Raw genomic sequence first — 23,561 nt, forward strand, 5'->3', positions numbered from 1 at the left:
GGGGCAAGATAAGCATGTAAGCAGAATACAGGAAACTCCTCCTCCTTTTTGAACTTGCATACAGAGCACATTCTGTCGAGCTTTGCATTCAAAAAACACAGCAAACTGGCGATGATACATGTCAGTACATGATTGTGATTAAAGGATGCTGCACACATAATTCAACTTTAAATATCAACTGAATTGCAAATGATGGCCTCACTTATTTGTGTACATGCAAGAGAAAGCATGGAGGTATCTGTTAGTGCACTGGCAGACGAAGACAGCAGTCACACAGAAGCGTTTGTTCAGTGTTTAGATCTCAGCAACAGTTTGACAAACTACGTTCCACTGAAGAAACGACTCCACCGTATTTGGGAATACCAGCTTGATAGACGGGCCAGTTAATGTAGAATTACTGTGAGTGGAAACAAAAAACAAACTAAACCAGTGTCCACATATTATAGTATTGTCTTTTTTTAGTCTGAAAAAGAGAACTGAAGAGTGGGGTCTGTGCTTGTTGCTACTCGGCATATAGAAAAGGCATCAGAATCAATTTCCTGAGAGAAAAAGTGGGATCAGTACACGCCTGGAGACACAGACATAAAGTGCATCCTTCAGAACATTCTGTATACCCTTAATAACTCCATGCTCTATACGCTTGCTATCGAAAAGACTTTGGTGAAGAGTTAGAAGAGTTAGAAAAATACGAAAATCCTAAACTGAGCATTTGACCTCTAGAGGTGTGAATATGTAGATGCAGGGAAATAATGATCTTTTTAATGTTTGAACTTTGCCCATAATGTTGTAGTCAGGTTAAAAAAAAGTGCACCCTCTTTCAACACTAAGGTTTAAGATATAATAAAAATTTGATAGTTCTTAGCAGGTATTGGAAAAGCAATAAAACATGATATATTACACCACGTTATTATTCATGTAACAAAAACTAAGCCAGCATGCTGAAGTAAGTACACTGCTTCCATAGGAACTGAGAGGGTTAATAGCAGCTAATCAGATGCAATTGATGATCTGAACAGCAACAAGTGTGAGTACCTCTGTGAAAAGCAGATGTTTTGGCACTTTGTAGGTCTTTAGCATTCAGGTGTGTTAACACATTGCCAAGGAGGAACGACATCAGAAATTATCTTAAATGAGCAATAGTCAGTGCACCAGTTTAGCTAAGAGCGTGAGCATCCACATGCTGCATGGCCAGAAAGCAGCAGGTTTGAGTCGGACCGTGGCCCTTTGCCGCATGTCTTCCCCTCTCTCTCTCTTCCTGAGTTCATCTGTATTTATTATCCAATAGAGGCAAATAGCCAAACATTTTAAAAATATATGTCAGTAATTGTTGCTGCGCATCATTCTGGGAAGGGTCTTGAGGTAATTTTCAAACAAATGTGTGGAATCCATCTTCCCAGGAGTGGATAAATACTCCTGGAGGTCAGTCTGTGCAATGCACAGAGAAACTATATAGACCTCGGTTAGTGTGTTAAATTTTACAGTTTATGACAATACAATTAGAAAAAGACTGAAGAAATATGGCTCGCTTGGAATGGTTTCAAGGAGAAAATGTCTTCCCGTTAAAAACCAAAGTTTCATCTGAACAAAACGCAAGACTTCTGGACCAATGATATGACATATTTTTATATTATTGCTTCAGTGCCTAATTCAACAAGACTTTACTCTTTCAAGAAAGTCAGACTCAGGGTGAGAGATGAGATTATAGTTAAAAGATCCCAAATCAATGTAGATCCACTGATAGAGCAGAGCCCAGCAAAAATAACAACTCTATCTATGATCACCTTCTAACTTCAGCTCTTCTCACCTCCAATTCTTCTCATCCTTGTTGCTCTGTTTAAAAATAAAGATGAATATCACTTCACCCCCAACACCTGACCAGGTGAGGCACAGCTGCCAAAACATGCCAAGCTAAGATTTCCTCTTCCCATTGTATGTGCATTTCTGCCATGTACTTTACATTATGGGTGTATTTAGTATTTTCATTGATGGACCATAGAGATGCGAGCACTGAGTCAGAAATGTAGCAGGAGGGGAAAAAACAGAGAGGGAGGAAACAAAGGTACAACGGTTATTTATGCCGCTTTTAAATGCATGCCATGGCCCTGAGAGCAAGAGCGGGCATGTTAAGGAAGAAGGTTAAAAGTGATCAGAAGAGCAGCTAAAGAGGAATTCCTGTGTGCACTTGCTGTTCCTATATGTACTGTATGTGCTCCAAGATAAAAGCAGAAATAGGGTGTGATGTGGTTGAGCTGTATTATGAACAAGGCATCGTAAACATTAGAGGAGTTCTGTAGGAACCGTTCTGAAGGATCCCAGTTAACGAGTTCTTTAGGATCCCTAAAGAGTTTGTGGCATCAGCTGATGTAATTACTGGAAGCATTACAAGAATGAGTAGTTTGATGTGCATTTAAGCCACTTCCAGTGGTTTTATTTCATCTTAGCTTCTAACTTTTCCAGGAAAGATATGCTTACAGTGTAAATGTAAAGATACGCTACTTAAAAACGCATGTAATCCTAGTCTATGTGTTCTGATAGTAACCGTGTTTCTTTTCATTTAAAAATATGTTAATAGGAGAAGAATGACGCCAAAGTTTGCATATGTGTATATCGGTTCTCATATATCGGTTTGTATATGGCTCATTTATTGACGATACTTACATTTTTCTGAGTAACAGTTCAATTCAAATTGATTTTATTTATATAGCACCAATTCATCACAACTGTCGCCTCAAGGCTATAGGAAGAAAAATCTTTTTTCTTAACAACTGTGTGTCAGTTTATATATTCTGTATTTATTTCCTGTTTCTGTCATTCTGTCTTGCCTCTGTTCTTTAGCATTTTGGTCCCATTTCTGCAGCTGCTGCTGGACTTCTTCTTTGACTATTATTGTGCAAGCCATAAAAAGATTCAACAACTCTTTATCCAGCTAGTTGCGATCAGGAACTGGGGCTGCTGCACTGAATGGGGGGATCCAGCAATGTCAATTGCTTAGCGAGTGCTAATCACTGCTGATTCTGTGTCTAGCCTACATTGAAATAAAAGTTTATATTTGAGTTGTTGTGTTTTGTTTTGTACTTAATGACTTTAAACTCACAATGCAATATGTAGCATGCTGTCTTGATTTAACATTTTAGTTTTAGGACCAAATATACCCGGCTACCTGCCATCACCAAGTACCAATATGATGTCAGTGTTCTCCCAAGAATTAAAATCTCCACACCATATAACATGGAATTTATTTGAAATCTCAGTCAGGAGGTTTTTATGTCAGGTAACAGGAGGCTAATGTTAAAACAGAGTCACTGACAAGCCATGAATGCAATAAATAGCAGACACCCCACTCACTTAATGTGAATAACCTGGCTCACACCTGATCGGCTTCAATAGGGCCCCTGCAAGTGTTACATAGCATCACTTTTCTGTTATTGATTTGAGTGGGGTACAGACAGGAGCTTTTATACAGTCTATATGACAAATGTCAGTGAGTCACATGTCCTAGTGACAAGGGGGGGGGGGGGGGGGGGGGGGGGGGGGGGCATCTAATAAAATGCTTTCATATAAAAAAAAAAAAAATGCTGACTTTTAGTCATGCATAAGTGTTCTGTTGCTTACCTTGAGCTGCGTAATCTTCTCCAGAGAGTGCTGCTGAGCATACTGACAGGAGCAGGAGAAAGTTCCACCTAGATGGACAAAACAAAGATCAGTTTCATGACGACTAGTTGGGTTTGTCTCTCTGACACTTTTTAAACATACAGTCACATCTTTATTTAATAAAGATACACTAACTGATGCTAACAGCGGAGCATGGCCATTTGTAATTAGCATGGCTGTGAATGCTTATAGTTAAGGTGATCAGGCGACCCTGAACTCTCCCTTAGATATGCTGCAATAGGCCGAGGCTACTGGGGACTTACCATCATACAGAGTGTTTCTTCTTAAGTCACCTCTCTGTGTTTATACAGCACTTTGCATTTAATCGCTAGTTATTATTAATCTCTGACTCTCTTCCACAGTGCGTCTTCTGCCTTGTCTTCATCCATTCACCCCCAACCGGTCACTGCAGATCGACACCTCTCCCTGAGTCTGGTTCTGTCAGAGGGTTCTTCCTGCTAAGAGGGAGTTTTTCCTTCCCGCTGTCACCAAGTGTTTGCTCATAGCGGGTCACCTAACTTCTGGGGTTTTCTCTGAAGCAAAATGAAGCACCTTAAAGTGAGTGTTGTTGTTGTATGGTACTATATAACTAAAACCGAATTAAACTGAATACTATTATGTTGCAATAGTCTTTAAATTTATAATAAAAGTACACAAAGCAGGACTTTACTGAAGCAATATAGTCAACGCTCAGCTTCCAAACCACCCCAGTATGTGAGCTGCCACAGTTTAAGAAACACTTTACATAATCTGATACTGCTTGGTGAGTTCAAATAATAATTAATGCTATGTAAATAATAAATAACATGCTTGTGATCTAATCATCACTTCAAAAAATGAGAGCTGAAGTTACATTATAATCATTTTGGTTCTGAAAATAGTGTCAGTTTTTTGAGAAAGAAGAGAAGAAGGAGAGAGCAACGAGACAGCAAAAGTGCTACTGGAGAGGTAACAGACAGCCAGATAAGGAGAATAAAATGAGTCCTTGTCAAGTAATTAGCTGATAAGGTCTGCTTTTACATGAATCCTTTCGTTTACACTAAACAATCAAGAGATTCATCAGATAAATGATTCATTCACAAGAAAACATATTCATCCTCTCCTGTGGTAGATGATACTGAGTAGATATCACTAGTCGAAACAAGTAAAAACGAAAGCTAGAGCCCCTTAAAAGACAATGTGACTGCTCCGTTTCAAAAGCCGTTCCACTTTGACATTTTTATGCCTGAAGACGTAGTGAAAAGCGATGAAAAGAATATTTGAGCATCGTGTTTTATCGTTTCCAGACAATGATGGATTTGATCTCCAAGGCACATGGTTAATAACAATTTGATGCTTTTTATGGCAAAGCAAGGACCATAAAGAGGCAAATGCCCCAGCCAACATTCACACAGGAGTTGCTCCTCCCTTTTCATCTTTTTCAAGTTGGATCTCCTCTACCAAAAACCTTAAATATCCTGAAAAGCTACCAATACTAAAATATGTTCCATTCTATAACAGGCTTATGAAACAGTAAGTTATATATTAATCATACTACATGTTGTCAATTTGCTGCACAAGAGTCACATAACTCCACTCTTGACCCTCACTGACCCCCACCTCTAGATGGCACTCCCCACCAGACAGCTACAGAGGAAGGACAGCAGACAACACAGAACAGCCGGTCCTCAGCATCACTGTAAAACCTTCCTACCCAAAATTGTGCAAAAATGTCGTGCAAATTAGGTAAATTTGTTCACGTTAACTTTAGCTTGTCCAGTAATATTGTCCACTTAAATGCAGATAGGGTGCATATACATTGATGTGTCTAGAAATGTCCAGAACTACAGATCAGGCAGTCGAACATGTGTTATAAAGTCTTAATCTAAGGTAAGGTAACATTTGCTAACACTGTCACCAGTAAAGCTGGGGGGAAAAAGTATAAAAAGTATAAGAAGAAGCAGCTTAAAAAGAAGACAGAAAAGAAGAAGCAGTAACTCCAGTTTTAGTGAAGGTTTGATTTAAAGGCAACGCAAACAAAATACTTCACAGGACATTATCATCAAGGTTTTCTGGAATACGCTCCTTCAGTCATCGATAAAAACAAGAATCCAACTTAAATAAAGCTCCAGCACAATATCACCGTTTGCTTATTTATCCCCTCATGAAGTCATATTCATTCAACATTTTTCACCTGGTCGTCCCGCCTGCATTGGCCCTGCTCCTCGCAGTTTCAGAACCACTGATCTACAGTAAAGCTGGACATTCAAACCAAATCACATCAGCAGCCCTGAAAACAGTAACAGCTGCTTATACAACTTGTTCTGGCAACTGGTGTCATATTTTTCTCTGACACTGACACAGTGTGGTGGCTGTACAAAGTACAAGAGACAGTAGTCCTGCTATTTTAATATGCAGGGCGCCATCAGTCAAAGGTTGCTGTCACACCTTAATCCTGCAGGGACTGACAGCCTCAAGCAGCATGACAGGCGCCTTACAAACAAGTCTTTTTGGTGGCCTGTGAGCATGAGATTAACCCAGTGTGAGTCACTTTCTGACAGAGAGCCCCCACCCCCCACCCCAACTCCCAGACGGGAAGCCATACTGAGTACTGAGTAATAAAATATAATCGAAAGCAGAAAAGAGGGGGAAGATTAAAAAGACAACAAGGGAAGAACAGAAAAGGAAAGGGCTGCCTTTAAGTAGAGACACCGTGAATGAGTGTGTCACCTGTTCCCCATTGAGAATGTGGTGCGACATTCCACAGCTGGTAACGCAGACGTATTCCCAAAGTCGGAAAAAGTTACAAAAAAACAAGTTGGGGGGGAGACATATGAATACAGTCATTCATCTACTGTGAGAGGATTACAGTGACATTTATAAGGGCAACGAGTAGCTGGTTCTGTTTAGACATTGGCAGCTTTTAAAAGTAGACCAAAGATAGAGGGGAAAAAACCAAATAAATCACTTAACGTTCCTTTTTAGAGTGTGTGGATCCATGTGACGCTGATTCAGACATTTTTTTTTGTCCTGCTGTCTGTCCCACAGTCTCTTGTTCGTGGCTATTTAAAGCATCTCTGAGGCTCTGTCACTGAGCACGTTCCGGCTATCGCTTCATCACATTTTTAGAAACAACTGGTGACCATTTCCCCACTTGCTGAACCTTGGTTTGGTGCTTTAACCTTTATTGTGACATGCAAACAGAATGGAAGGGATGTATCCGACTAATAAGAAAAACAGACTACATCCAATCTTTCATCAGAGGTGAATTCCCTTATATGTGACAGTACCGCTACGGCACGTTTCCCCGTCCTAGCAGTTAATGGAAAAGACCCCTGAAAGCAAGACAAAGCTCCCCAAACAGTGCTCTGTTGACGAAGGGAAATACCACTATGTGGGGAGTGGGTGTCATGTCAAGACTATAAATAATCACAACTTAAAGCTCCACTCTGCAATGAATCATTCCAGCAGTACCAGATCTTTCCTTTCTCCCCTTCAAAATTAGCTTGGATCCCTAACAATGGTTCATTCAACTGGGGAGAAGGCTGAGAGTCAAATGGAGAGGCAAAAAGCTCAATTACGCTTGGCAAATAGAAGCAAACCTATTACACTTCTGTTTATAGTCTCATAAGGAACTGGAATCTTTTTTTTTTCCTTTTTTTTAACATTCATCATTACTGTCAGTCAGGAGGTGAGCAGCGGCTTTCACGGTTCATTGTTTACACGTCTAATTTACCAAATCAGTAAGTAACAGCGAAGCATGCAAAGCTGTTAATCTACACACACAGCTCTGAAATGAAACTTCTAGAGGATCTCCAAGAAACTGGAAGCACTAAAACTGCTGTTGAGGTGCGTTGGTGTGAAAAATCCAAAAGCTGCTGTGTTTGACTTCGCTTTGGGCAAAAAAGGTGCTCTGAATAGGACAATCTAAACAAACCTGATGAGACTAACCCTGACTCACCCGTCCCACTTTTCATAACCCCTGAAGTTTGCTGAAGCTCTTTTGGCACTCCTTGGAGGAGTCATTATTCAGAAGATTGAGGTTTATAGAGCATGACCTTGTAGCGTTTACCTAACCTCTACTGTTGTGTGACTTAGCTGAGCCCAGTCTAAAAATGCCATGGATGTCATAGCAGATATAACACATAAAATGACGCAGTGCCCCGAGGATCTGTTAAGACCCAGCATCACCCAGCATGTTACAGTATAAACCAGTTGAAATGTTTCCAAATGAGTGCATCACTTTCTTGCAAATCAGGTGTTCTGTTCCTGCATGTTTTGCTTTTCAATCTCAACAAAAAACATTCCTGGACACCATGAAGTCACTGATCTACTGCCAAAGAGTGTTCCCGCTGGCTGGGTTACAGCTTCAGTACCTGTACCCTTATCATATTAACTTCACTCTGGTATAACTAAGCAGGCTTGTTGTCCTCTCTCCAAATAGCCATCAGCAAAAATGATTAACAAAGCAGCAGGTTTCCAGGATTGAACTGTCTAATAGTGGAGCGTTTGCAAAGGCTAGAAATGATAATGATTTCCTAACTGTTCCAAGCCACCAATGATTCCAAGCCATCATGAATCTAAGTGGACTCTTCTATAAGGAGCGTGCCATGTCTCTCCTCTAATGAGCATGGCTAACATTTGTCAGCTCACTCCAATGGTACTCGGAGTCAAGAGGTCACGGCAGACCAGTGTAAAGATTGACTGAGTTCACAAAACAGTGAGCAGACAAAGGCCCGTGAGTAAACTTCCACTGGCTTTTATTTATTTGCCCTTTCCCTGTTGCAGAGAAACCTTCAGATGTTAGGAGGGTTAAATACACTCACTCACACAGACAGGCCAAAATCCCTGCAGCCGGTGATTTGGGGAAGGTGAGTACACTCCAGCACGAAGGTGGAGAGGCTGTGATTGTAGCACAGAATAATTCAAAAAGGGTAACCTGAGCTGTGGGACGTGGAAGTCTTATTAAAGGCATTTATAGTGAGCTCTGCCGATTACCCAGATGAGCCAGGACATTGTTTTTGTAAAGGCTTTCCTGTCAATCTGTCCATTTTCCTAACTTCTTGTGCTTGGTTTGGGACTGGAGCACATCTAAGCTGACACTGGATGAGCGGCAGCATACACCCTGCACAGGTTGCCCGTCTATCACAGGCTGTTAAATTGTTGTGTCTATAAGGGTTCATAAATTATCTCAGATTTGAGCACCACAAATTCGAGTCTGCTTAGCTCCATTGCAGATAAACATAAGTAGCTGCTAAATACCATTAGATGGTGGGAACTTTGGTATTGTTGTTATCCAGTTATATTGAAAGCAAAGTTTGACATTTTCTTGCATAAATACTTATCCTATCATGCAGTCCACTACAACTTATACAGGAAGGCTTTTCTGTAGAAGCATTACCCTATAATGCTTCTACAGAATGTAACATGTACTAGGGTAGCCTCATAGGGAGCTACACAGTTTGTACTTTATGTAGTGACAGTAAAACTTAGTATCCCTCATGCACTCAGAGGCACAGTAGACATGTGGTACACTGAAAAACATAATAACTGGGTAAAACTACAGAACAATTAACGTTTTCAAATGAAAGCACTTCACTTCCTGTATGAATTCTTGCTGATGTTTTTCTGTATTTCTTAACAATGGACTGAAATTTGTACCATTTGCAAAAATGTTCATAAACTTCTGTAAAAAGACAAATAATGTGCTGGCAGAAAAACCCTTTATATTCTCTGCTTTTTTGTCCTTCTGCCTCATTGACCTGACAATAGCAAACTTCTGCTCACATTATCAACCACCTGGAGGTACCAACCTGTGCTGAGGAGTCAGCATGCACTCTCAGCCAGAGTGTATGTGAGTGGTTGTGTTTCTGCAGTGTTATAGTTCTAGCACTGGCAGCAATAGAACAGCAATGCCTGCAACAGTGGGTGATTGTCTGGAGCTCAGGAGCCAGTTAACCACTGATGCATACACACTAACTCTGTCTGTGAATTCAAGGGAGGCCACATTTATCCCCAGTCACCTCAGTTTTCCCCATAAGGCTCTCATATTCACTACCAAGGACAAAAAAAAGGATCTCTTATAGGGTTTCAACTCTACTTTGTTTTACATCAAGCAACCGCTATCAGCAGAGAATAACAGAATGTCTTGTGATCTCAGATTTTGTTTTTAGATCATATCTGGAAGAGATTCATAATAGAGTACAGGCAACTTGGACTCACTTCTGATAGAAGATAATGCTTTTCCTGTGAAGTACTCTTTCTTTCAAGAAGTGCACATTTCTGATGTTCCACAGACCCCAGCTGAATGTAGCAGGACAACAAGACCTGCATGCTAGATGTCAATAATGCACACTCCCATGAGGAATGTTTAGGGTTTAAGGGTGTTCATCTAAAGCCTTAACACGTTTACAGAGATGGACACATTTGCTCCTCTTGGGTCCTTCACATTTGCTTCTGTGCTTCTTCTAATTTATCACTTGCAGAATAAGCATTATTACTTACAAGACAGCCTCATTCATCCCCTTTCTCCATGGTTTACTGTTTATTCTTCAGCTTACTGGAGCTGTGTGAGTGGGTGCCAAATAAAAAGATGATATTGTAGCAGATCCTAGACTGCATGTTCACATGGTGGGATCAAAGCCAACTTCCAAAGCTGAAATGCATGGGTGTATGGAAAAGTACAGGTATCAGATGGGGATGGTAAAGCTTAACAGCAGCAGTCCGTGCACAGCTAGAGTGAAGCTAATATGCAGAACAAACAGGTCAAACGGATCGAGCTGAAGACATCCTAAAAAGAGAAAAACTACAGCAAAGCTCAGTCGTCTCGTGCTTAAACTTTCTAAAATTCTGAATAGTTTGTGCCACGTTTTGGTGCCACAATCGTGCAGCTCAGCTGCTGAAACTTGTTTGGTCAACTGGCGCCCTGTCAGGGAAACACGCCAAAGAACCTGAACAGAAATAAGTCTCCCAGTTGCCATATCAAGCGAAAACCTGTTCCGGTGTTGTGCCAAAAAGTGATTGCCTGCCAAAAAGTGATTTCCAATGTTTCCGTGTATTTTTTATGTGTAATATCTTTACGTATGTTGGTAAATAGACTTCGGTGAACAGCGTTTACAAAGGGGTTATATATAGAATTAAAAGATTATCTGTTTTTTCAAGTATCTTTATAACTCTGTGTTATTGTACTCACATTATAACCAATCCGGTCCTTTTCCCCCACTTACAATATTTTTACTGAACTATTGTAATATTTGCTGCCATTTCTGCTGTCTTACTCTTACAAAAGACATTTTTAATGTTAATGAGATTTTTTTTAACTGCATAACTAAAGGTTCTATAAAAGTCGCTGCCAAAAACTGATTGCGGCTTCTACCTTGTTACACGAATGTTGTTTGTGGCTCAATATGACTTTGTGTCATCCATGAGGGATGCATTTGACATATGTTTCACATATTATAGGCCATCAAGTTACTTATAGCAGTTTAAATACGAGCAATCAGTTTTTGGCAAATACCGGAAATCAGTTTTTGGCAGACAATCATAGATAGTCTGACATCTGCAGAGTACTTAACCAAATGACCACTTACGTTGCTGCCGCGGAAACGTGTCCACTCCTTGTCCGTTGAGCTCCTAAATGCATTTGTATGCATTTGTCCAGGCAGCAGAGATCTGGGTGAAAACAGAATCACACTCAAGGGGATACCTGCACATGGGCTAACCTTTGGTAAGAGCCAAAGGAAGCATAAAGCGGACGGAGATAACTGCCACCTCAGAGTTTCCTCATCGTAGCTGCTGCAGTCCTGAGGAGAGGTCTCTCCAAACTCTTTCAAAACCAAAGCCTCAGTTCCTTTGCGCTCTGCGGCGCGCAGTGATCAAGCTACTTCTATCCAAAGTGGAGACGCGCAACAGTTGCATAGGGGGGAGAGAAGGACTTGCAGTGCAGCGAGTCGGTATGCACCAATGTAAACTTGACTGCTCTCAGGGATTCACAGAATTAGCACTCGACTTCTTCTTGGTCTCCAACACAGCAGATTCAGTTCCATGCGTCTTTGCCTCCAGGCGGTGGCTTCTGCTATGTGCCTTGACTTGCACTGATGCGAGGGGAACCCGTACTCAGCCCATCACAACCCCATCCTACCAGCTGGTGGTGTTGGATTTCACCGGTTACTGACTCGTGACATCACGGACGGAGTTTTGGCTTGAGCCCTTCAGTCACTCTTTGAGTGGAGTTTGAGTGCTGCACTACCCTGCACGTTTTCAATATGTTTAGTTATAAAACGTTATAAAATGCACGTAAAAATTGTAAATCATAGACATACGCAAACCAACACAAAAAATAATGACGTAAAACAGAAAACATCAGATGGCATCAGTTCAAAATGTTATGCAATTACTTTACTTGACATATATGACACTGCGTGTAAGCTGAGTTTTAAAAAGAGCTTAATTTTGAAGCGGCTCTAATAGTATCACTAACACTTTACATGGCAGAATAAGTGAGCTTGAGTTAGTTGTAAGTGCACTTGATGCACATTCATAAGGAAATCGTCACAGAAAATGGGATTATTATGGTCGCCTGTTTCTGAACATACATCACACATCCAACATTCAAAGTAGAAAGCCAGTATCAATGAAATAATGATCACAATACTACTAAAACAAATAGCATGCAGTATCTTAAATCCACTAGTTCAATTTAAGTAAGTAACCTTTATCTTTTATACATTGACCATTAAACTGAAATTGGGCATTGGCTGGAAAAGTGAAAATATGCTGTAGCGTGCTCACAGTGTGCTGTATATATAAAGACTTGACTGCCTCCTGACTGTAGCACAGGATTAAACAAATGATGAAAAAAAGAATTTTGATGTAGTCAATAATGCACTCTCATAAAACAAAACAAAACGCTATGATTCAGCGAGAGAGTTAGACTGTTAGATGTGAATGTGGTTTATGAGCTTAGGTAGCATGCCATATAGTCTGAGGGCTTTTGATTTTGCGTCTGCTCCTTCTCCCGAGATTTACACAAGCACAGATTTATTAGGTGTATAAACTCCAGCAGTGTTTATAATGACACATTTGCTCCGGCACCAAAAATGCTCCTTTGTTTTGCGGTTTCCCTGTCCTAACGCTGCACAGAGTTCTCCTTGAAAATGACACCGTTTCCTCATCTCAACCATCGATTTTTCCAAACAAACAAGCTCCAACTCACTTCCACCATTTCCCACTCAGACTAACCCAATAACCTTGGACAAGAAGAGCTCTGTCACGACCCCCTCCCCGCCACATGCCATGGCATCCTCCTCTAGATGTCTGCATCCTCAGATCAGCCTGGACCGGGATTGAGTCCATATGGTTTGCAGTTTAGGGGCCTGGGAGACACGGAGCTTTTCCTGCCTCTAATTCCAGGTGGAGAACACAGGGTTTTTTAACCTGAAGACAGTTAAACAGCAGTGACAGTGAGCAGTTAGAATGCCCAAACACGGAGCAAGGTAAGAGAGGTCAAAGTGGCATGAAAATTCCAAGAGAGCCCATCAACCAGTGCAAACGACGACTTTCATAAGGATTTTGTGATTCCTGTAAACAAGGTGTCTGAGGCCCTTTGTGCTGCGGATGTGTGCCTGCAGCAGTGAGTCTACTCGCTGTCCCCCTTCTTCATCAAAGACAGTGTGAGGAGGAGGAAGCCCACACGGGATGGAGTCTCTCTCTGGCATTGCTATTACTCAGCATCTTCGGGTAGCGATGCTCTATCCAGATGTTTCACTTCCTCTCAACTTCCAGAGAAAGGTTCAGAGGTGCTGCTTTTCCAAGAAGGTTATGAATCAACGTGTTGAAGAAATAAACTTCATGATAATGTTGTAGCACAGGGCTGCTTGAGCTTGTTGACTGGCAGGAAAAGGTTCAAACTCTGTCACGGGTTGTTAATAAAACCTTGATAAAATCACAGATTTAGAGCCCGCCTTGCTGTGAGCGTCAGCGGTCCTTTAAAATCTTTTATTATAATACCAGAATTATTTACCATAAAATATCTTCACTTGCATGCAGAGCGCTTTGCAGCACACTTTTTAAGATGAATTTCATATTTTTTTCCCCTTTACATGTGCAGATGTGCAGTAATCAATCCACTGTGTGCTGAGCACCAAAGTGTTAGGCCCGAATGAGTGAGTCAGATTCACACTCGCTTGTCTTTCTCCTGAGGAACGGGCAGATGTAGACGAGCGTACATGGAGACCCCCTGCCCCCACCCTCAAAACAAGTGTTCCTCTCCTACAGTTTAATAACTTATCCAAGGAAATGACCAGTTAGTGTTTAGACCAGTGCTCTCAAACACTTTTCACTTTCTTGGAAGCGCACAAAAGGCCAGGCTGGATCGTCATCACAGCAGTGTGTGGTTACAGACGATGATCAAGTATTAATGCACAGATTGCACGTGTCAATTCAAATGAACTTATTAAAAAAATCACAGCTTTTCATGTTTTATTTAAAAAAATACATTTTGCATATGCTGGCAGCATGGTATTTGGAGTCTTTTGGACGCAGCACTGTTGCTGGCACCGCTCCCAGAAGCTGCATGGACTATCCCTACCTGCATGCTCATGTCTTGTCAATGATTTCATTTCCAGAACTTCCCCTTGGAAGGCCAGGATCCAAATCACATATTCTGCTGCTCTGAGAGCGTATTGTCTTTAAGGTTTGAACATTTTATAGTAACACACCAGCTTGGAAACGTGAGGAGCGTGAAAAACCTTCGGCCTCACGAATGATTCTAAGCCCAGAGTCAACCATGGGTGGTTAAAGAGGAAAAATAAGACGGCAAAATCTCTGTGGTTTGGTAGAGCGTAGAGCAAAAACGTAAGCAGCCATTAGGCTCAATAAAGATGTGCTTTTGAGAGGCCACTGTAAGCACATTCTTCTCAACATAATGATCCAGACACGGTTGGTTAAGTGTGCCTCATTAGGTAAAGGGCTCATCAGTTTGCCATGAATTTAACTGGGAGGAGGGCGACCAGTCTGACAGCAGACTCTACCTGCAGACTGACGAGATGCTAAACTGGCTTCTCTCTCTAATTAGCAGACACGGCCCTGTGTAATTTCTGTCCTGTGTGCGTGTCATCGGCTCGTAGAGCTGTTATTTTGCCGAGCAAGGAGAGTGTGGGCAACAGCTGGGGGAGTGCGTAACAGATGGTGAAATACAGAGCAGTTGATAGTGGAAACAATGTTCCATGTACGAGTGTGCATGTGTGTGTGTGTGAGAGAGAGAGATTGTATTCAGTGAGGTGGTTTGTAGTGCTTAAGAGATCACGGGAAAGCAGTGAGAAAGGGGCCAGGGGAGTCCAGGGTGAAGGGGGTGTTTGGGCAGGGAGGAAGTGTAAGAGTGTGCAGGGAAAGTGAAAGTTGGGTTGGGGTCGAGTGGGCTAAAGAAGGAACACACACACACACATATATACACACATACTGCGCAGGGAGGTGCAGCGTCATGTGCAGCTTTTAATTTAGTGGTAAGCTCATGTAGGGACTATAGGCAGATTTTAAGGTGCAAACTCTTGAAACAATGCCTGGCGACTTGATGGTTCGTCTGAACTCTATGTGAAGGGATCATTTTTAATTTACAAAACACTCACGAGGCCTTTAATCATTTATGGAGGGTGCACATACTTTATTCGTGTATTCAATGTAAAGAAAGCGCCAGAAAGTGGTCGTTTCTCATTTCTGATTGTGTGCCAGCATCATGGGTTTGCCTGCGTGCAATTAGTTTTGCAGACGCTGAGCAGAAGTCAACCAAGCCCACAAAAAACAAGCGTGTTTGTCAGCTTTTAAAAACCCCAGACATTTACATGCAACCATAATCATATATTGCAACGTCATAAATTACTCGAGTTTCAGACAGATGTGAAATAATTTATGGTTTTCCTAACATTGTCAATTAACAGCTCTTAGGAAACCACTGCACTGTCTATGCTTGAATTATGCTTTTATTGCTAAGGAAAAAAAAAATGTCTGAGAACAGGAAGGAAGAAACATGTAAGCTAAATACCTGATGCACTTTAGCGTTTAGCCGCTTTCCTCTGCAGCTCTCAAATCACCTGCTGACCAGTGTCAGCCAAAGGGAGTATGATGGTTTCCCCATCATTCTTGCTGAAGAGAAGAAAGGAGAAATGCATATGCTCCAAATTAAATGAATGTGATGTCTAGAGAAAATCTAAAGGGCCCACTGGATGGGTCCTTAAGCTTGGATTTACACTACGTTACAGCTCGTGTCTTCTTGGACGTCTTGAAGGGCTTTCCCAACTGGATCTTGGCAGTTTATTCCATTTATTATTTGTGGCAGATCTTCTCAATCTTTTTCAGATTGGATGCGAAGTGTCTTTGTGCTTCCATCTGATGATCTGCGGGGTTTAAATCTGGGTTTTCCCTGCTCCATTTAAGGATGATCAGACCAAAAGAGACCTACAAACTATCTTAGATTTGATAGGTAAACCTCGAAGCCCAGGTTTTCAAGATGCTGTCTGTGTTTGGTTCCATTCTTTCCCCATTTGATTCTGACTGGGCTCCCTCTAACTGCTGTGAAGAACCACACCTTTGCATCCTACCATCTCCATGTATTACTGGAGAGGCGGCCTTAGCCAGTCAATGAGCAGTACATGTACTTGTACGGTGTGTTTTCAGTGAGTGGTCTGCCACATGTGTAGACACCATTTCATATCCACACAAACACAGAGCAGTGCAAAACAAAGACAGATATGTTGAAGACAATGTTACTCCAGTTGAAGATCAATCTCAACAAATATAGTATACTGTGTGTACTTAAATGTCTTAGACAACCTGATCTGACTCTGCCCAGCACAGTTTCTCTCCCCTTTGACGACTATTGTTGTGATTTGGCGCTACATAAGTAAAATTGAATTTTTAAAATTGAATTTCATCACCTTTATTGCTCAGTTTCCAGAGCTCTGTGTGCTCTCAGTTTGGGAAGAGGAGAGGAGCCGCCTGAGACAAAGTCTGATTTAGAGGGGGGGCAAGAAAAAAAAGACACCTTGACCTCACTTTCATCTCTGGAGCTGATCCTCTCTCTGGCGTGAATTCTCCAAGGAGCTGGCTGTGGAACAGAGAGTGGCTTTATACTTGCTTACTGCAAAGTTCCTCATGTAAAATCCCATTTAAATTCTCAAGAGGGCTGAAAGGACGGCTTTGAGAGGCATGTTCACGCTTATCTCCAGTGATACTATTAGGCTGCCAGTAATTTAGTCCTGATCATATATATTTTCTGTGTGAAGTGAAGCCAGTGTTGATAATAATCTTTATGCAAGGATGATGTATTGAACAATCGTGGCTCAGAAAGTCAGAGAAATCTTGCTCAGCCTAATGGTTCACCAGTACTGTCATGTGTTATGTGTCCAAATCCTGTTTGGCATTTCATCTATCATCATAATTCATGTGTTTGACATTTAGGGAAATACCTCTATTTGCTTTAATGCCAAGATTTAGATGAAAAGATTAAGTAAAGTATGAAGTTGCTGTGAGCATCCAAACTACGCATAAAGAAGCAGCCCAGCAGGATTACGCACTAAGAGATGCAGTCTTGCGTCTTGAGTCACTCTTCATTACTTTATATTTTGCATCCAATGAGCCAGAATTTCTTTCATTTTTAAAGTGAGTGATAGTTCTCCAGGATTTTTCTTTGGACGATGTCTCATTTCCAGTTTTTTGGACACTGTACCAGACCATTTCCAGAGAAATTGTGTTTTTTTCTGTTCAATTTTTAAGCTAATTAACACTGACCTATGAATCACTGAAGCATAAAAAGCATTTAAATCAGGAGATGGACCGTGTTGTATCTACACATGACAGACAACTAAGCAAAGAACACATTTTAACACACTTTTTTCTATCTTTTGGCACTTTTTTTACTAAAAGCACATGATTTGTTTCCATTTAATTTGTCGAATCCGATAAAAATCCCAAAGAAAAGCACAGTTTGACAGGCATAAAATAGTATTTTTACACCAGCATTGTGATTCCCAAAGTATGTTTGAAGCCGAAAACCTGTCATATCGCTGCACGTGTGCAATGTCTCCTTAAAAAATTTGAGGAAACTGAATACGTGGAGAGTAAAGTAGAAGTGGCAGGCCTAAACAAAACTATAGCATAAAACTACAGCAGATGAACAATTTTTGAAAGCAATGTCTTTAAGAGAGAGGAAAAAAATCCACAGACCTGACACAGGACCTGAGTGATCCATCTGGCCCTCAGGTGGATCCACTGAAACCTCATCACAGCTGGCTGTTAAAAAGCTCTTCTCAATGAAGGCAAACAGGAAGAAAAGGATGAACTGAACTGAAAATCGCTGACAATTGGTTTTAACAATCAGATTAATCCACATTTGAGATCTTTGGTTAAAACTGGGATTTTGGCTTTGCATTTTTGCCAGTGGTGTTGGGGATCCTGTTTAAACTGACTGAATTATGAACACAGCACTGTGATTTTGGTCCACTTGCAATACCATCTAGAAAGCATCTGAGCTTCATTTCAACAGCTTAATTTTTCAGCATGATGATGATCCCAAACACACTGCCAGTGCAGTAAAAGCATACCTGGATGGAAAAATCAAAAACATAAAAATATTACTGAAGCTATGTGGGATCATCTTGACAAAGATCGGAACAAAAGAGACAGCCAGCATCAAAAGAAGAGCTTTGAATGTCCTTCAAGAAGCCTGGAGAACTATTCCTGAAGACTCCTCAAACTAATTATAAGAAAGCATGGCTAAGAGAGACCAGGCTGTGTTAAAGAATAAAGGTGGTCATACCAAATATTAACTTTCTAGCTCATTAGGATGTTTTCCAGTCTAAACAAAGTCCGCTGGCTTTTTGCTGCTGGAGCTTCCAATTTACTGAACAGATAAGAGTGCAGCGTGCATCTTCTCATCTCACTGTTAAAAGTTCATTTTTGTTTTCTCTCTTTTTTATTTTATTTTTTTTTAAACACACCACATGTACTGCTTTGGCTAAGAGAAAGAAAAAAATAAAACATATTCAATGGTTCTGGGAAAGCTCACTCAGCTGAGCAGCTTTAGAGTATTGTGAAGTATTTGAAGTCCACTTTACAGACATGGAAATAAATCTTACTGAGATACTTGAAGAGACAGACAGAAGGCGGAGATGCCGCATGTACTGTAGCAGGGATGTTAAACTCATTTTACACTCAAGTGGACGGGTCAGTGAAATCACATGATAAATGTGTAAACTTACAGAAAAACATCTTTTTACATCTATTAATTGGTGTATGGGGGGGGGGGGGGGGGCTTATTAATAGAAGAAGCTGTAAAACCTATAAAAATACAATTAAAAGTTCAATGTCAGTTCTATTCACTCCTTCACATTCTCCAAAGCGGTCCAGTCAGCCAGATTCAAGTCTCTGATGGGCTGGTTCTGGCCCCGGGGCCTTAGGTTTGACACAACTGTGTTAGAGTGAAAACGGGGGACAGCAGATGACCTTGGTGGTATTACCAGCCAGGTCAAGCAGTACATTCTCCTGTCTCACAGGCGGAAGTGTCCAACCCAGAAGAGACTTCACACCAGTTCGATGCTGCCTCTCCTGCACTTTAAGAGGTACTGAAATATTTCACATGTCTGCTACGACCACGGGCCTATTTTACCTTTCACGTTAACCCAGCCCTATGGTTTTTAGCAGAAGGTGCTTTGTGAGTCATAAAAATTCAAAATTCAAATTCAAATTTATTTTTTTTTATTTGTCACGTACACAGTCATACACAGTACGATATGTAGTGAAATGCTTGGACAACTGCTCGTGACCTAAAGAAAACAAAAAAGGAAAAGGCTATGAATAAGAAAGGAAATAAATATGAAAAATTAAAAAGGGTAAATTTAACTAGGAAGGAATAAAATATAAATTAAGGTTAAAAATGAAATAACTGTACAACACAAATTAGAATGAAGGGTAAATTTAACTGGGAAGAATAAGATAAAGATAAATATATAAATTAAAGTTGAAAATAAAATAACTGTACAACAAAATACACAATATAGAACTATATAAGAATGTATGAAGAAATCTAAATATAAATAAATATATACACAATAACAGCAGCTGTACAAGTATTAACCGGAAATGAAGAATATAGTGACCAGTGTTGTGCAAAACCAAAGTCCAGAAAGTCCAGTGTGTGTGTAAGAACCATATGTGTGGGTCAGTACTGTGTGGTGGTGTGATTGAGAGACCGTATCGCCTGCGGGAAGAAGCTCCTCCTCAGTCTCTCTGTGTTGGTCTTCAGGGAGCGGAATCGCTTTCCTGACCTCAACAGAGAGAACAGTCTGTTGTTGGGATGGCTGAGGTCCTTCACGATCTTCCTGGCCTTGGTCCAGCACCGCCTGCTGTAGATTGAGTGCAGGTCAGGGAGCTCGGAGCGGATGGTGCGCTCAGCTGACCGCACAACCCTCTGTAGAGCTCGTCTGTCCTGCATGGTGTCCTGCATGGTTCCCGAACCAGGTTAAGATGTTTCCCGCCAGGATGCTCTCTATGGTGCACGAGTAAAAGTTCCTGAGCACCTTGGAGGGCAGTTGGAAGTCTCTCAAGCGTCTGAGGTGGTAGAGACGCTGTCGGGCCTTTTTCACCACGGTGTTGATGTGACAGGACCATGACAGGTCCTGCGTGATGTGAACTCCGAGGTATTTGAAGCTGTCCACTCTCTCCACTGGGCACTCGTTGATGACGGGGGTCTGGTAGTTCCTCTCCTGCTTAGTGCTGAAGTCCACTATCAGCTCCTTTGTCTTACTGACGTTTAGAAGGAGGTTGTTCCTCTGGCACCAGTTCTCCAGATTCCTAATCTCCTTCAGGTAGGCCGTCTCGTTGTTATCAGAGATCAGGCCCACCACGACGGTGTCGTCAGCAAACTTGATGATGGTGGTGGAGCTGGTAGTGGCCACACAGTCATATGTGTACAAAGAGTACAGCAGGGGGCTCAGAACACACCCCTGGGGGGCTCCAGTGCTGAGAGTGGTGGAGGCTGAGACATGTCCGCCCATCCTTACTGCCTGTGGTCTGCCAGTTAGGAAGTTGGAGATCCACTGACACATAGATGAGCTGAGTCCCAGATGCTCCAGCTTGGTGGTGAGTGTGGAGGGAATTATGGTGTTAAATGCAGAGCTGTAGTCTATGAAGAGCATTTTAACATAATTCCCCCTTCTAGTGTCCAAGTGAGTGAGTGATGTGTGGAGGAGATGAGAGATGGCATCGTCTGTGGAACGATTTGGACGGTAAGCGAACTGTAGTGGGTCCAGTGTGTCTGGTAGTGAAGAAATGATGAAGTCTCTGACCAGGCGTTCAAAGCACTTCATCACTACTGAGGTGAGGGCTACAGGGCGATAGTCATTGAGAGAAGCAGGGTGGGGTTTCTTCGGGACAGGAACAATGATGGACTCTTTGAAGCATGTGGGGATCACCGACTGAGATAAAGAGATGTTGAATATCTCAGTGAACACAGGAGCTAGCTGGTATGCGCAGTCTCTTAGGATACGACCTGGGATGCCGTCTGGTCCTGCTGCTTTCCTGCTTTCATAACACTTGGCACAAAACTCGATTTGGCCAGAGTGGTTGTATAAAAATGAACAGGCCCTCCCTGGCTTTTTGAGTGCTTCCTCTATGACTTCGTAAATTTTCTTTGACTTTAAATTATCCATTCACAATGTGTGTACGAGTTGTTTTTAAGCAAAAACATTTTTCTGTGGAAATACAGTCAACATCTGGTCCCCCATATGGATTTAAATAAATACTGTGGTAAAATACTATCTGGCTCAGGTTTCAATGACAGATCACTCAGAGAAAGATACAAAACAAAACTAGGCAGTGACAGGCTTTATTGCTTTTACACGAGTGTCTTGGTGATTAATGTATCTGTTTCTGTAACTGAGGACCAGCCCGAGGAGAACTTTAGCTCATGCCCTCAGTTTTTGCTCCTTACCTGTGCCGGAAACTGCAGCTATGCAGATCCTCTGTGAGGCCCAAGCGCACTCACTCAAATATTCAAGTGAAAAACAATTAAAAACAGACACACTGTTCATTTCGTGGGAGAGTAAGCACACAAAAACAATGTGTTCTGCTAAAGATTAGAAACAACTGCACAGAAAATTGTTCCCAGTTACAGTGACGGGATGTGTGTGGGGGGGTTACAACATACATTTACTGCTGCAGGAGAAGAAGACCCACTGTGGTCCCTGGTTTCCACAATAACATCCCCAGGGAGGAGAAGAAGTAGACATGAACAAGGAGCAGACCGGAATCAACACTGGAGCCAAAAGTAGGGCAAGGTAGATTAAATATCATACTGTGGAAGTGCTGTTGTGAATATGAAAATGTTCAGATTCAATCTGTTATTTTGTTTTTAGAACAGATAGACACTATAATGGCACTCAGTCATCCAAATTATTGAATTCAGGTGTTGCAATCACGTCCATGGCCACAGGTGTATAAAATCAAGCACCTAGACATGCAGACTGCTACTACAAAGATTAGTGAAAGAATGGGTTGCTCTCAGGAACTTGGTGAATGAAATTTCCTTGCTACCAAATATCCCACAGTGAGCTGTTAGTGGTATTAAAACAAAGTGGAAGTGACTGGGAATGACAGCAAAGCAACCATAAAGTGGTAAGCCATGTGAATTCACAGAGGTGCATCATGCACAGAGGTCACCAACTTTCTCAGGAGTCGCTACAGACCTGCAAACTTCATGTGGCCTTCAGATTAGCTCAAGAACAGTGCGGAGAGCTTTGTGGAATGGGTTTCTGTGGCTGAGCAGCTGCATCCAAGTCAAGCTGCATCACCACCATTACAAGCATCATATGCAGTAGTGTACAGCAGTGGAGACGTGTTTTCTGAAGTGATGAATCACACTTCTCTGTCTGGCAATCTGATGGACAAGTCTGGGTTTGGTGGTTGCCAGGAGAATGGTACATGTCTGGCTGCATTGTGCCAAGAGTAAAATTTGGTAGAGGTGAGGTTGTTTTTTCAGGAGCTGGGCTTGGCACCTTAGCTCCAGTGAAAAGGAACTCTTAAGAGTAACATACCAAGACTTGTCCAGTCTTGGTATATTTCAGCATTTTGGACAATTTCACGCTCCCAACTTTGTGGAAAGAGTTTGGGGTTCCTTCCTGTTTTAACATGACTGTACACCAGCTTGGTGTGAAAGAACTTGACTGTTATCAACACTGGCTTCAGAGTCCTGACCTCAGACTGTTAGAACATCCTTTGGCATGAATTAGATTAGAGACTTAGAACCACGCTTTCTAGTACAACATTGGTGTCTGGCCTCACAAATCTGGAAGAATGGTCAAATATTCCCATAAACACACTCTTAAACCTTGTGGAAAGCAGTACAAGATGAAACTATAGCTGCAAAGGGCGGATGGACATCATATTAAACCCTATGAATTAAGAATGGGAACTCAAGTTCATATGTGTGAAGCAGACGAGCAAATACTTTTCACAATAGTGTATATTCTGCCCCAACTGTATGAAATAAAAGGGAAACCATAACCATAGACTGTACATAAAAGATGGAATGTCAGCATGAGGCGTATTAACTATGTAGGTGCTCTGCATAGTTAATGCAGGACAGTACAAATAGCCAGAAAACAAGCCATGTCATTCATCAAGATGAGTGCATTATAGCTTCAGTCATTTGCAAAGACACTAATAGGGAAGAGAGGGCTAGCTCAGAGACTTGAACTGGCTCAGGGAAGCCTAGGAACCATCCAATTTTTCCAGAAAGTAGTCACACCCCAAGCCATTTCTTCAGTAATAGTCAGCATTTTAACATCTTCAGGAGCCAATTAAATGTTGGTGCTTGCCTCAAGTAGCCATTTAAGGAGTTACAGTTCCAAGCACTTGGTGTTTGCTAAATTATTTTGCTATAA

The 23,561-nt window shown here is 41.6% G+C and overlaps 1 protein-coding gene across 1 annotated transcript in view; it reads right to left on the reverse strand.

Annotated features, from left to right (window-relative positions):
* The window catches only part of col24a1 (collagen type XXIV alpha 1), a 90,716-nt gene extending 79,017 nt beyond the window's left edge, over positions 1-11,699 (reverse strand). The window contains exons 1-2 of the mRNA XM_085375375.1: positions 11,220-11,699; positions 3,613-3,680 (exon numbers count right to left, since the gene is read on the reverse strand). Coding sequence (XP_085231501.1) covers positions 3,613-3,680; positions 11,220-11,272 — 121 coding nt within the window. The 5' untranslated portion in view covers positions 11,273-11,699. The remainder of the gene's footprint in view (positions 1-3,612; positions 3,681-11,219) is intronic.
* Positions 11,700-23,561: the final 11,862 nt, after the last annotated feature.

This window comes from Diplotaxodon limnothrissa, linkage group LG17 (assembly GCF_057381915.1).
Source record: "Diplotaxodon limnothrissa isolate DT_005_m linkage group LG17, D_limnothrissa_male_GT1.1, whole genome shotgun sequence".
NCBI classification, from domain to species: Eukaryota; Metazoa; Chordata; class Actinopteri; order Cichliformes; family Cichlidae; genus Diplotaxodon; species Diplotaxodon limnothrissa.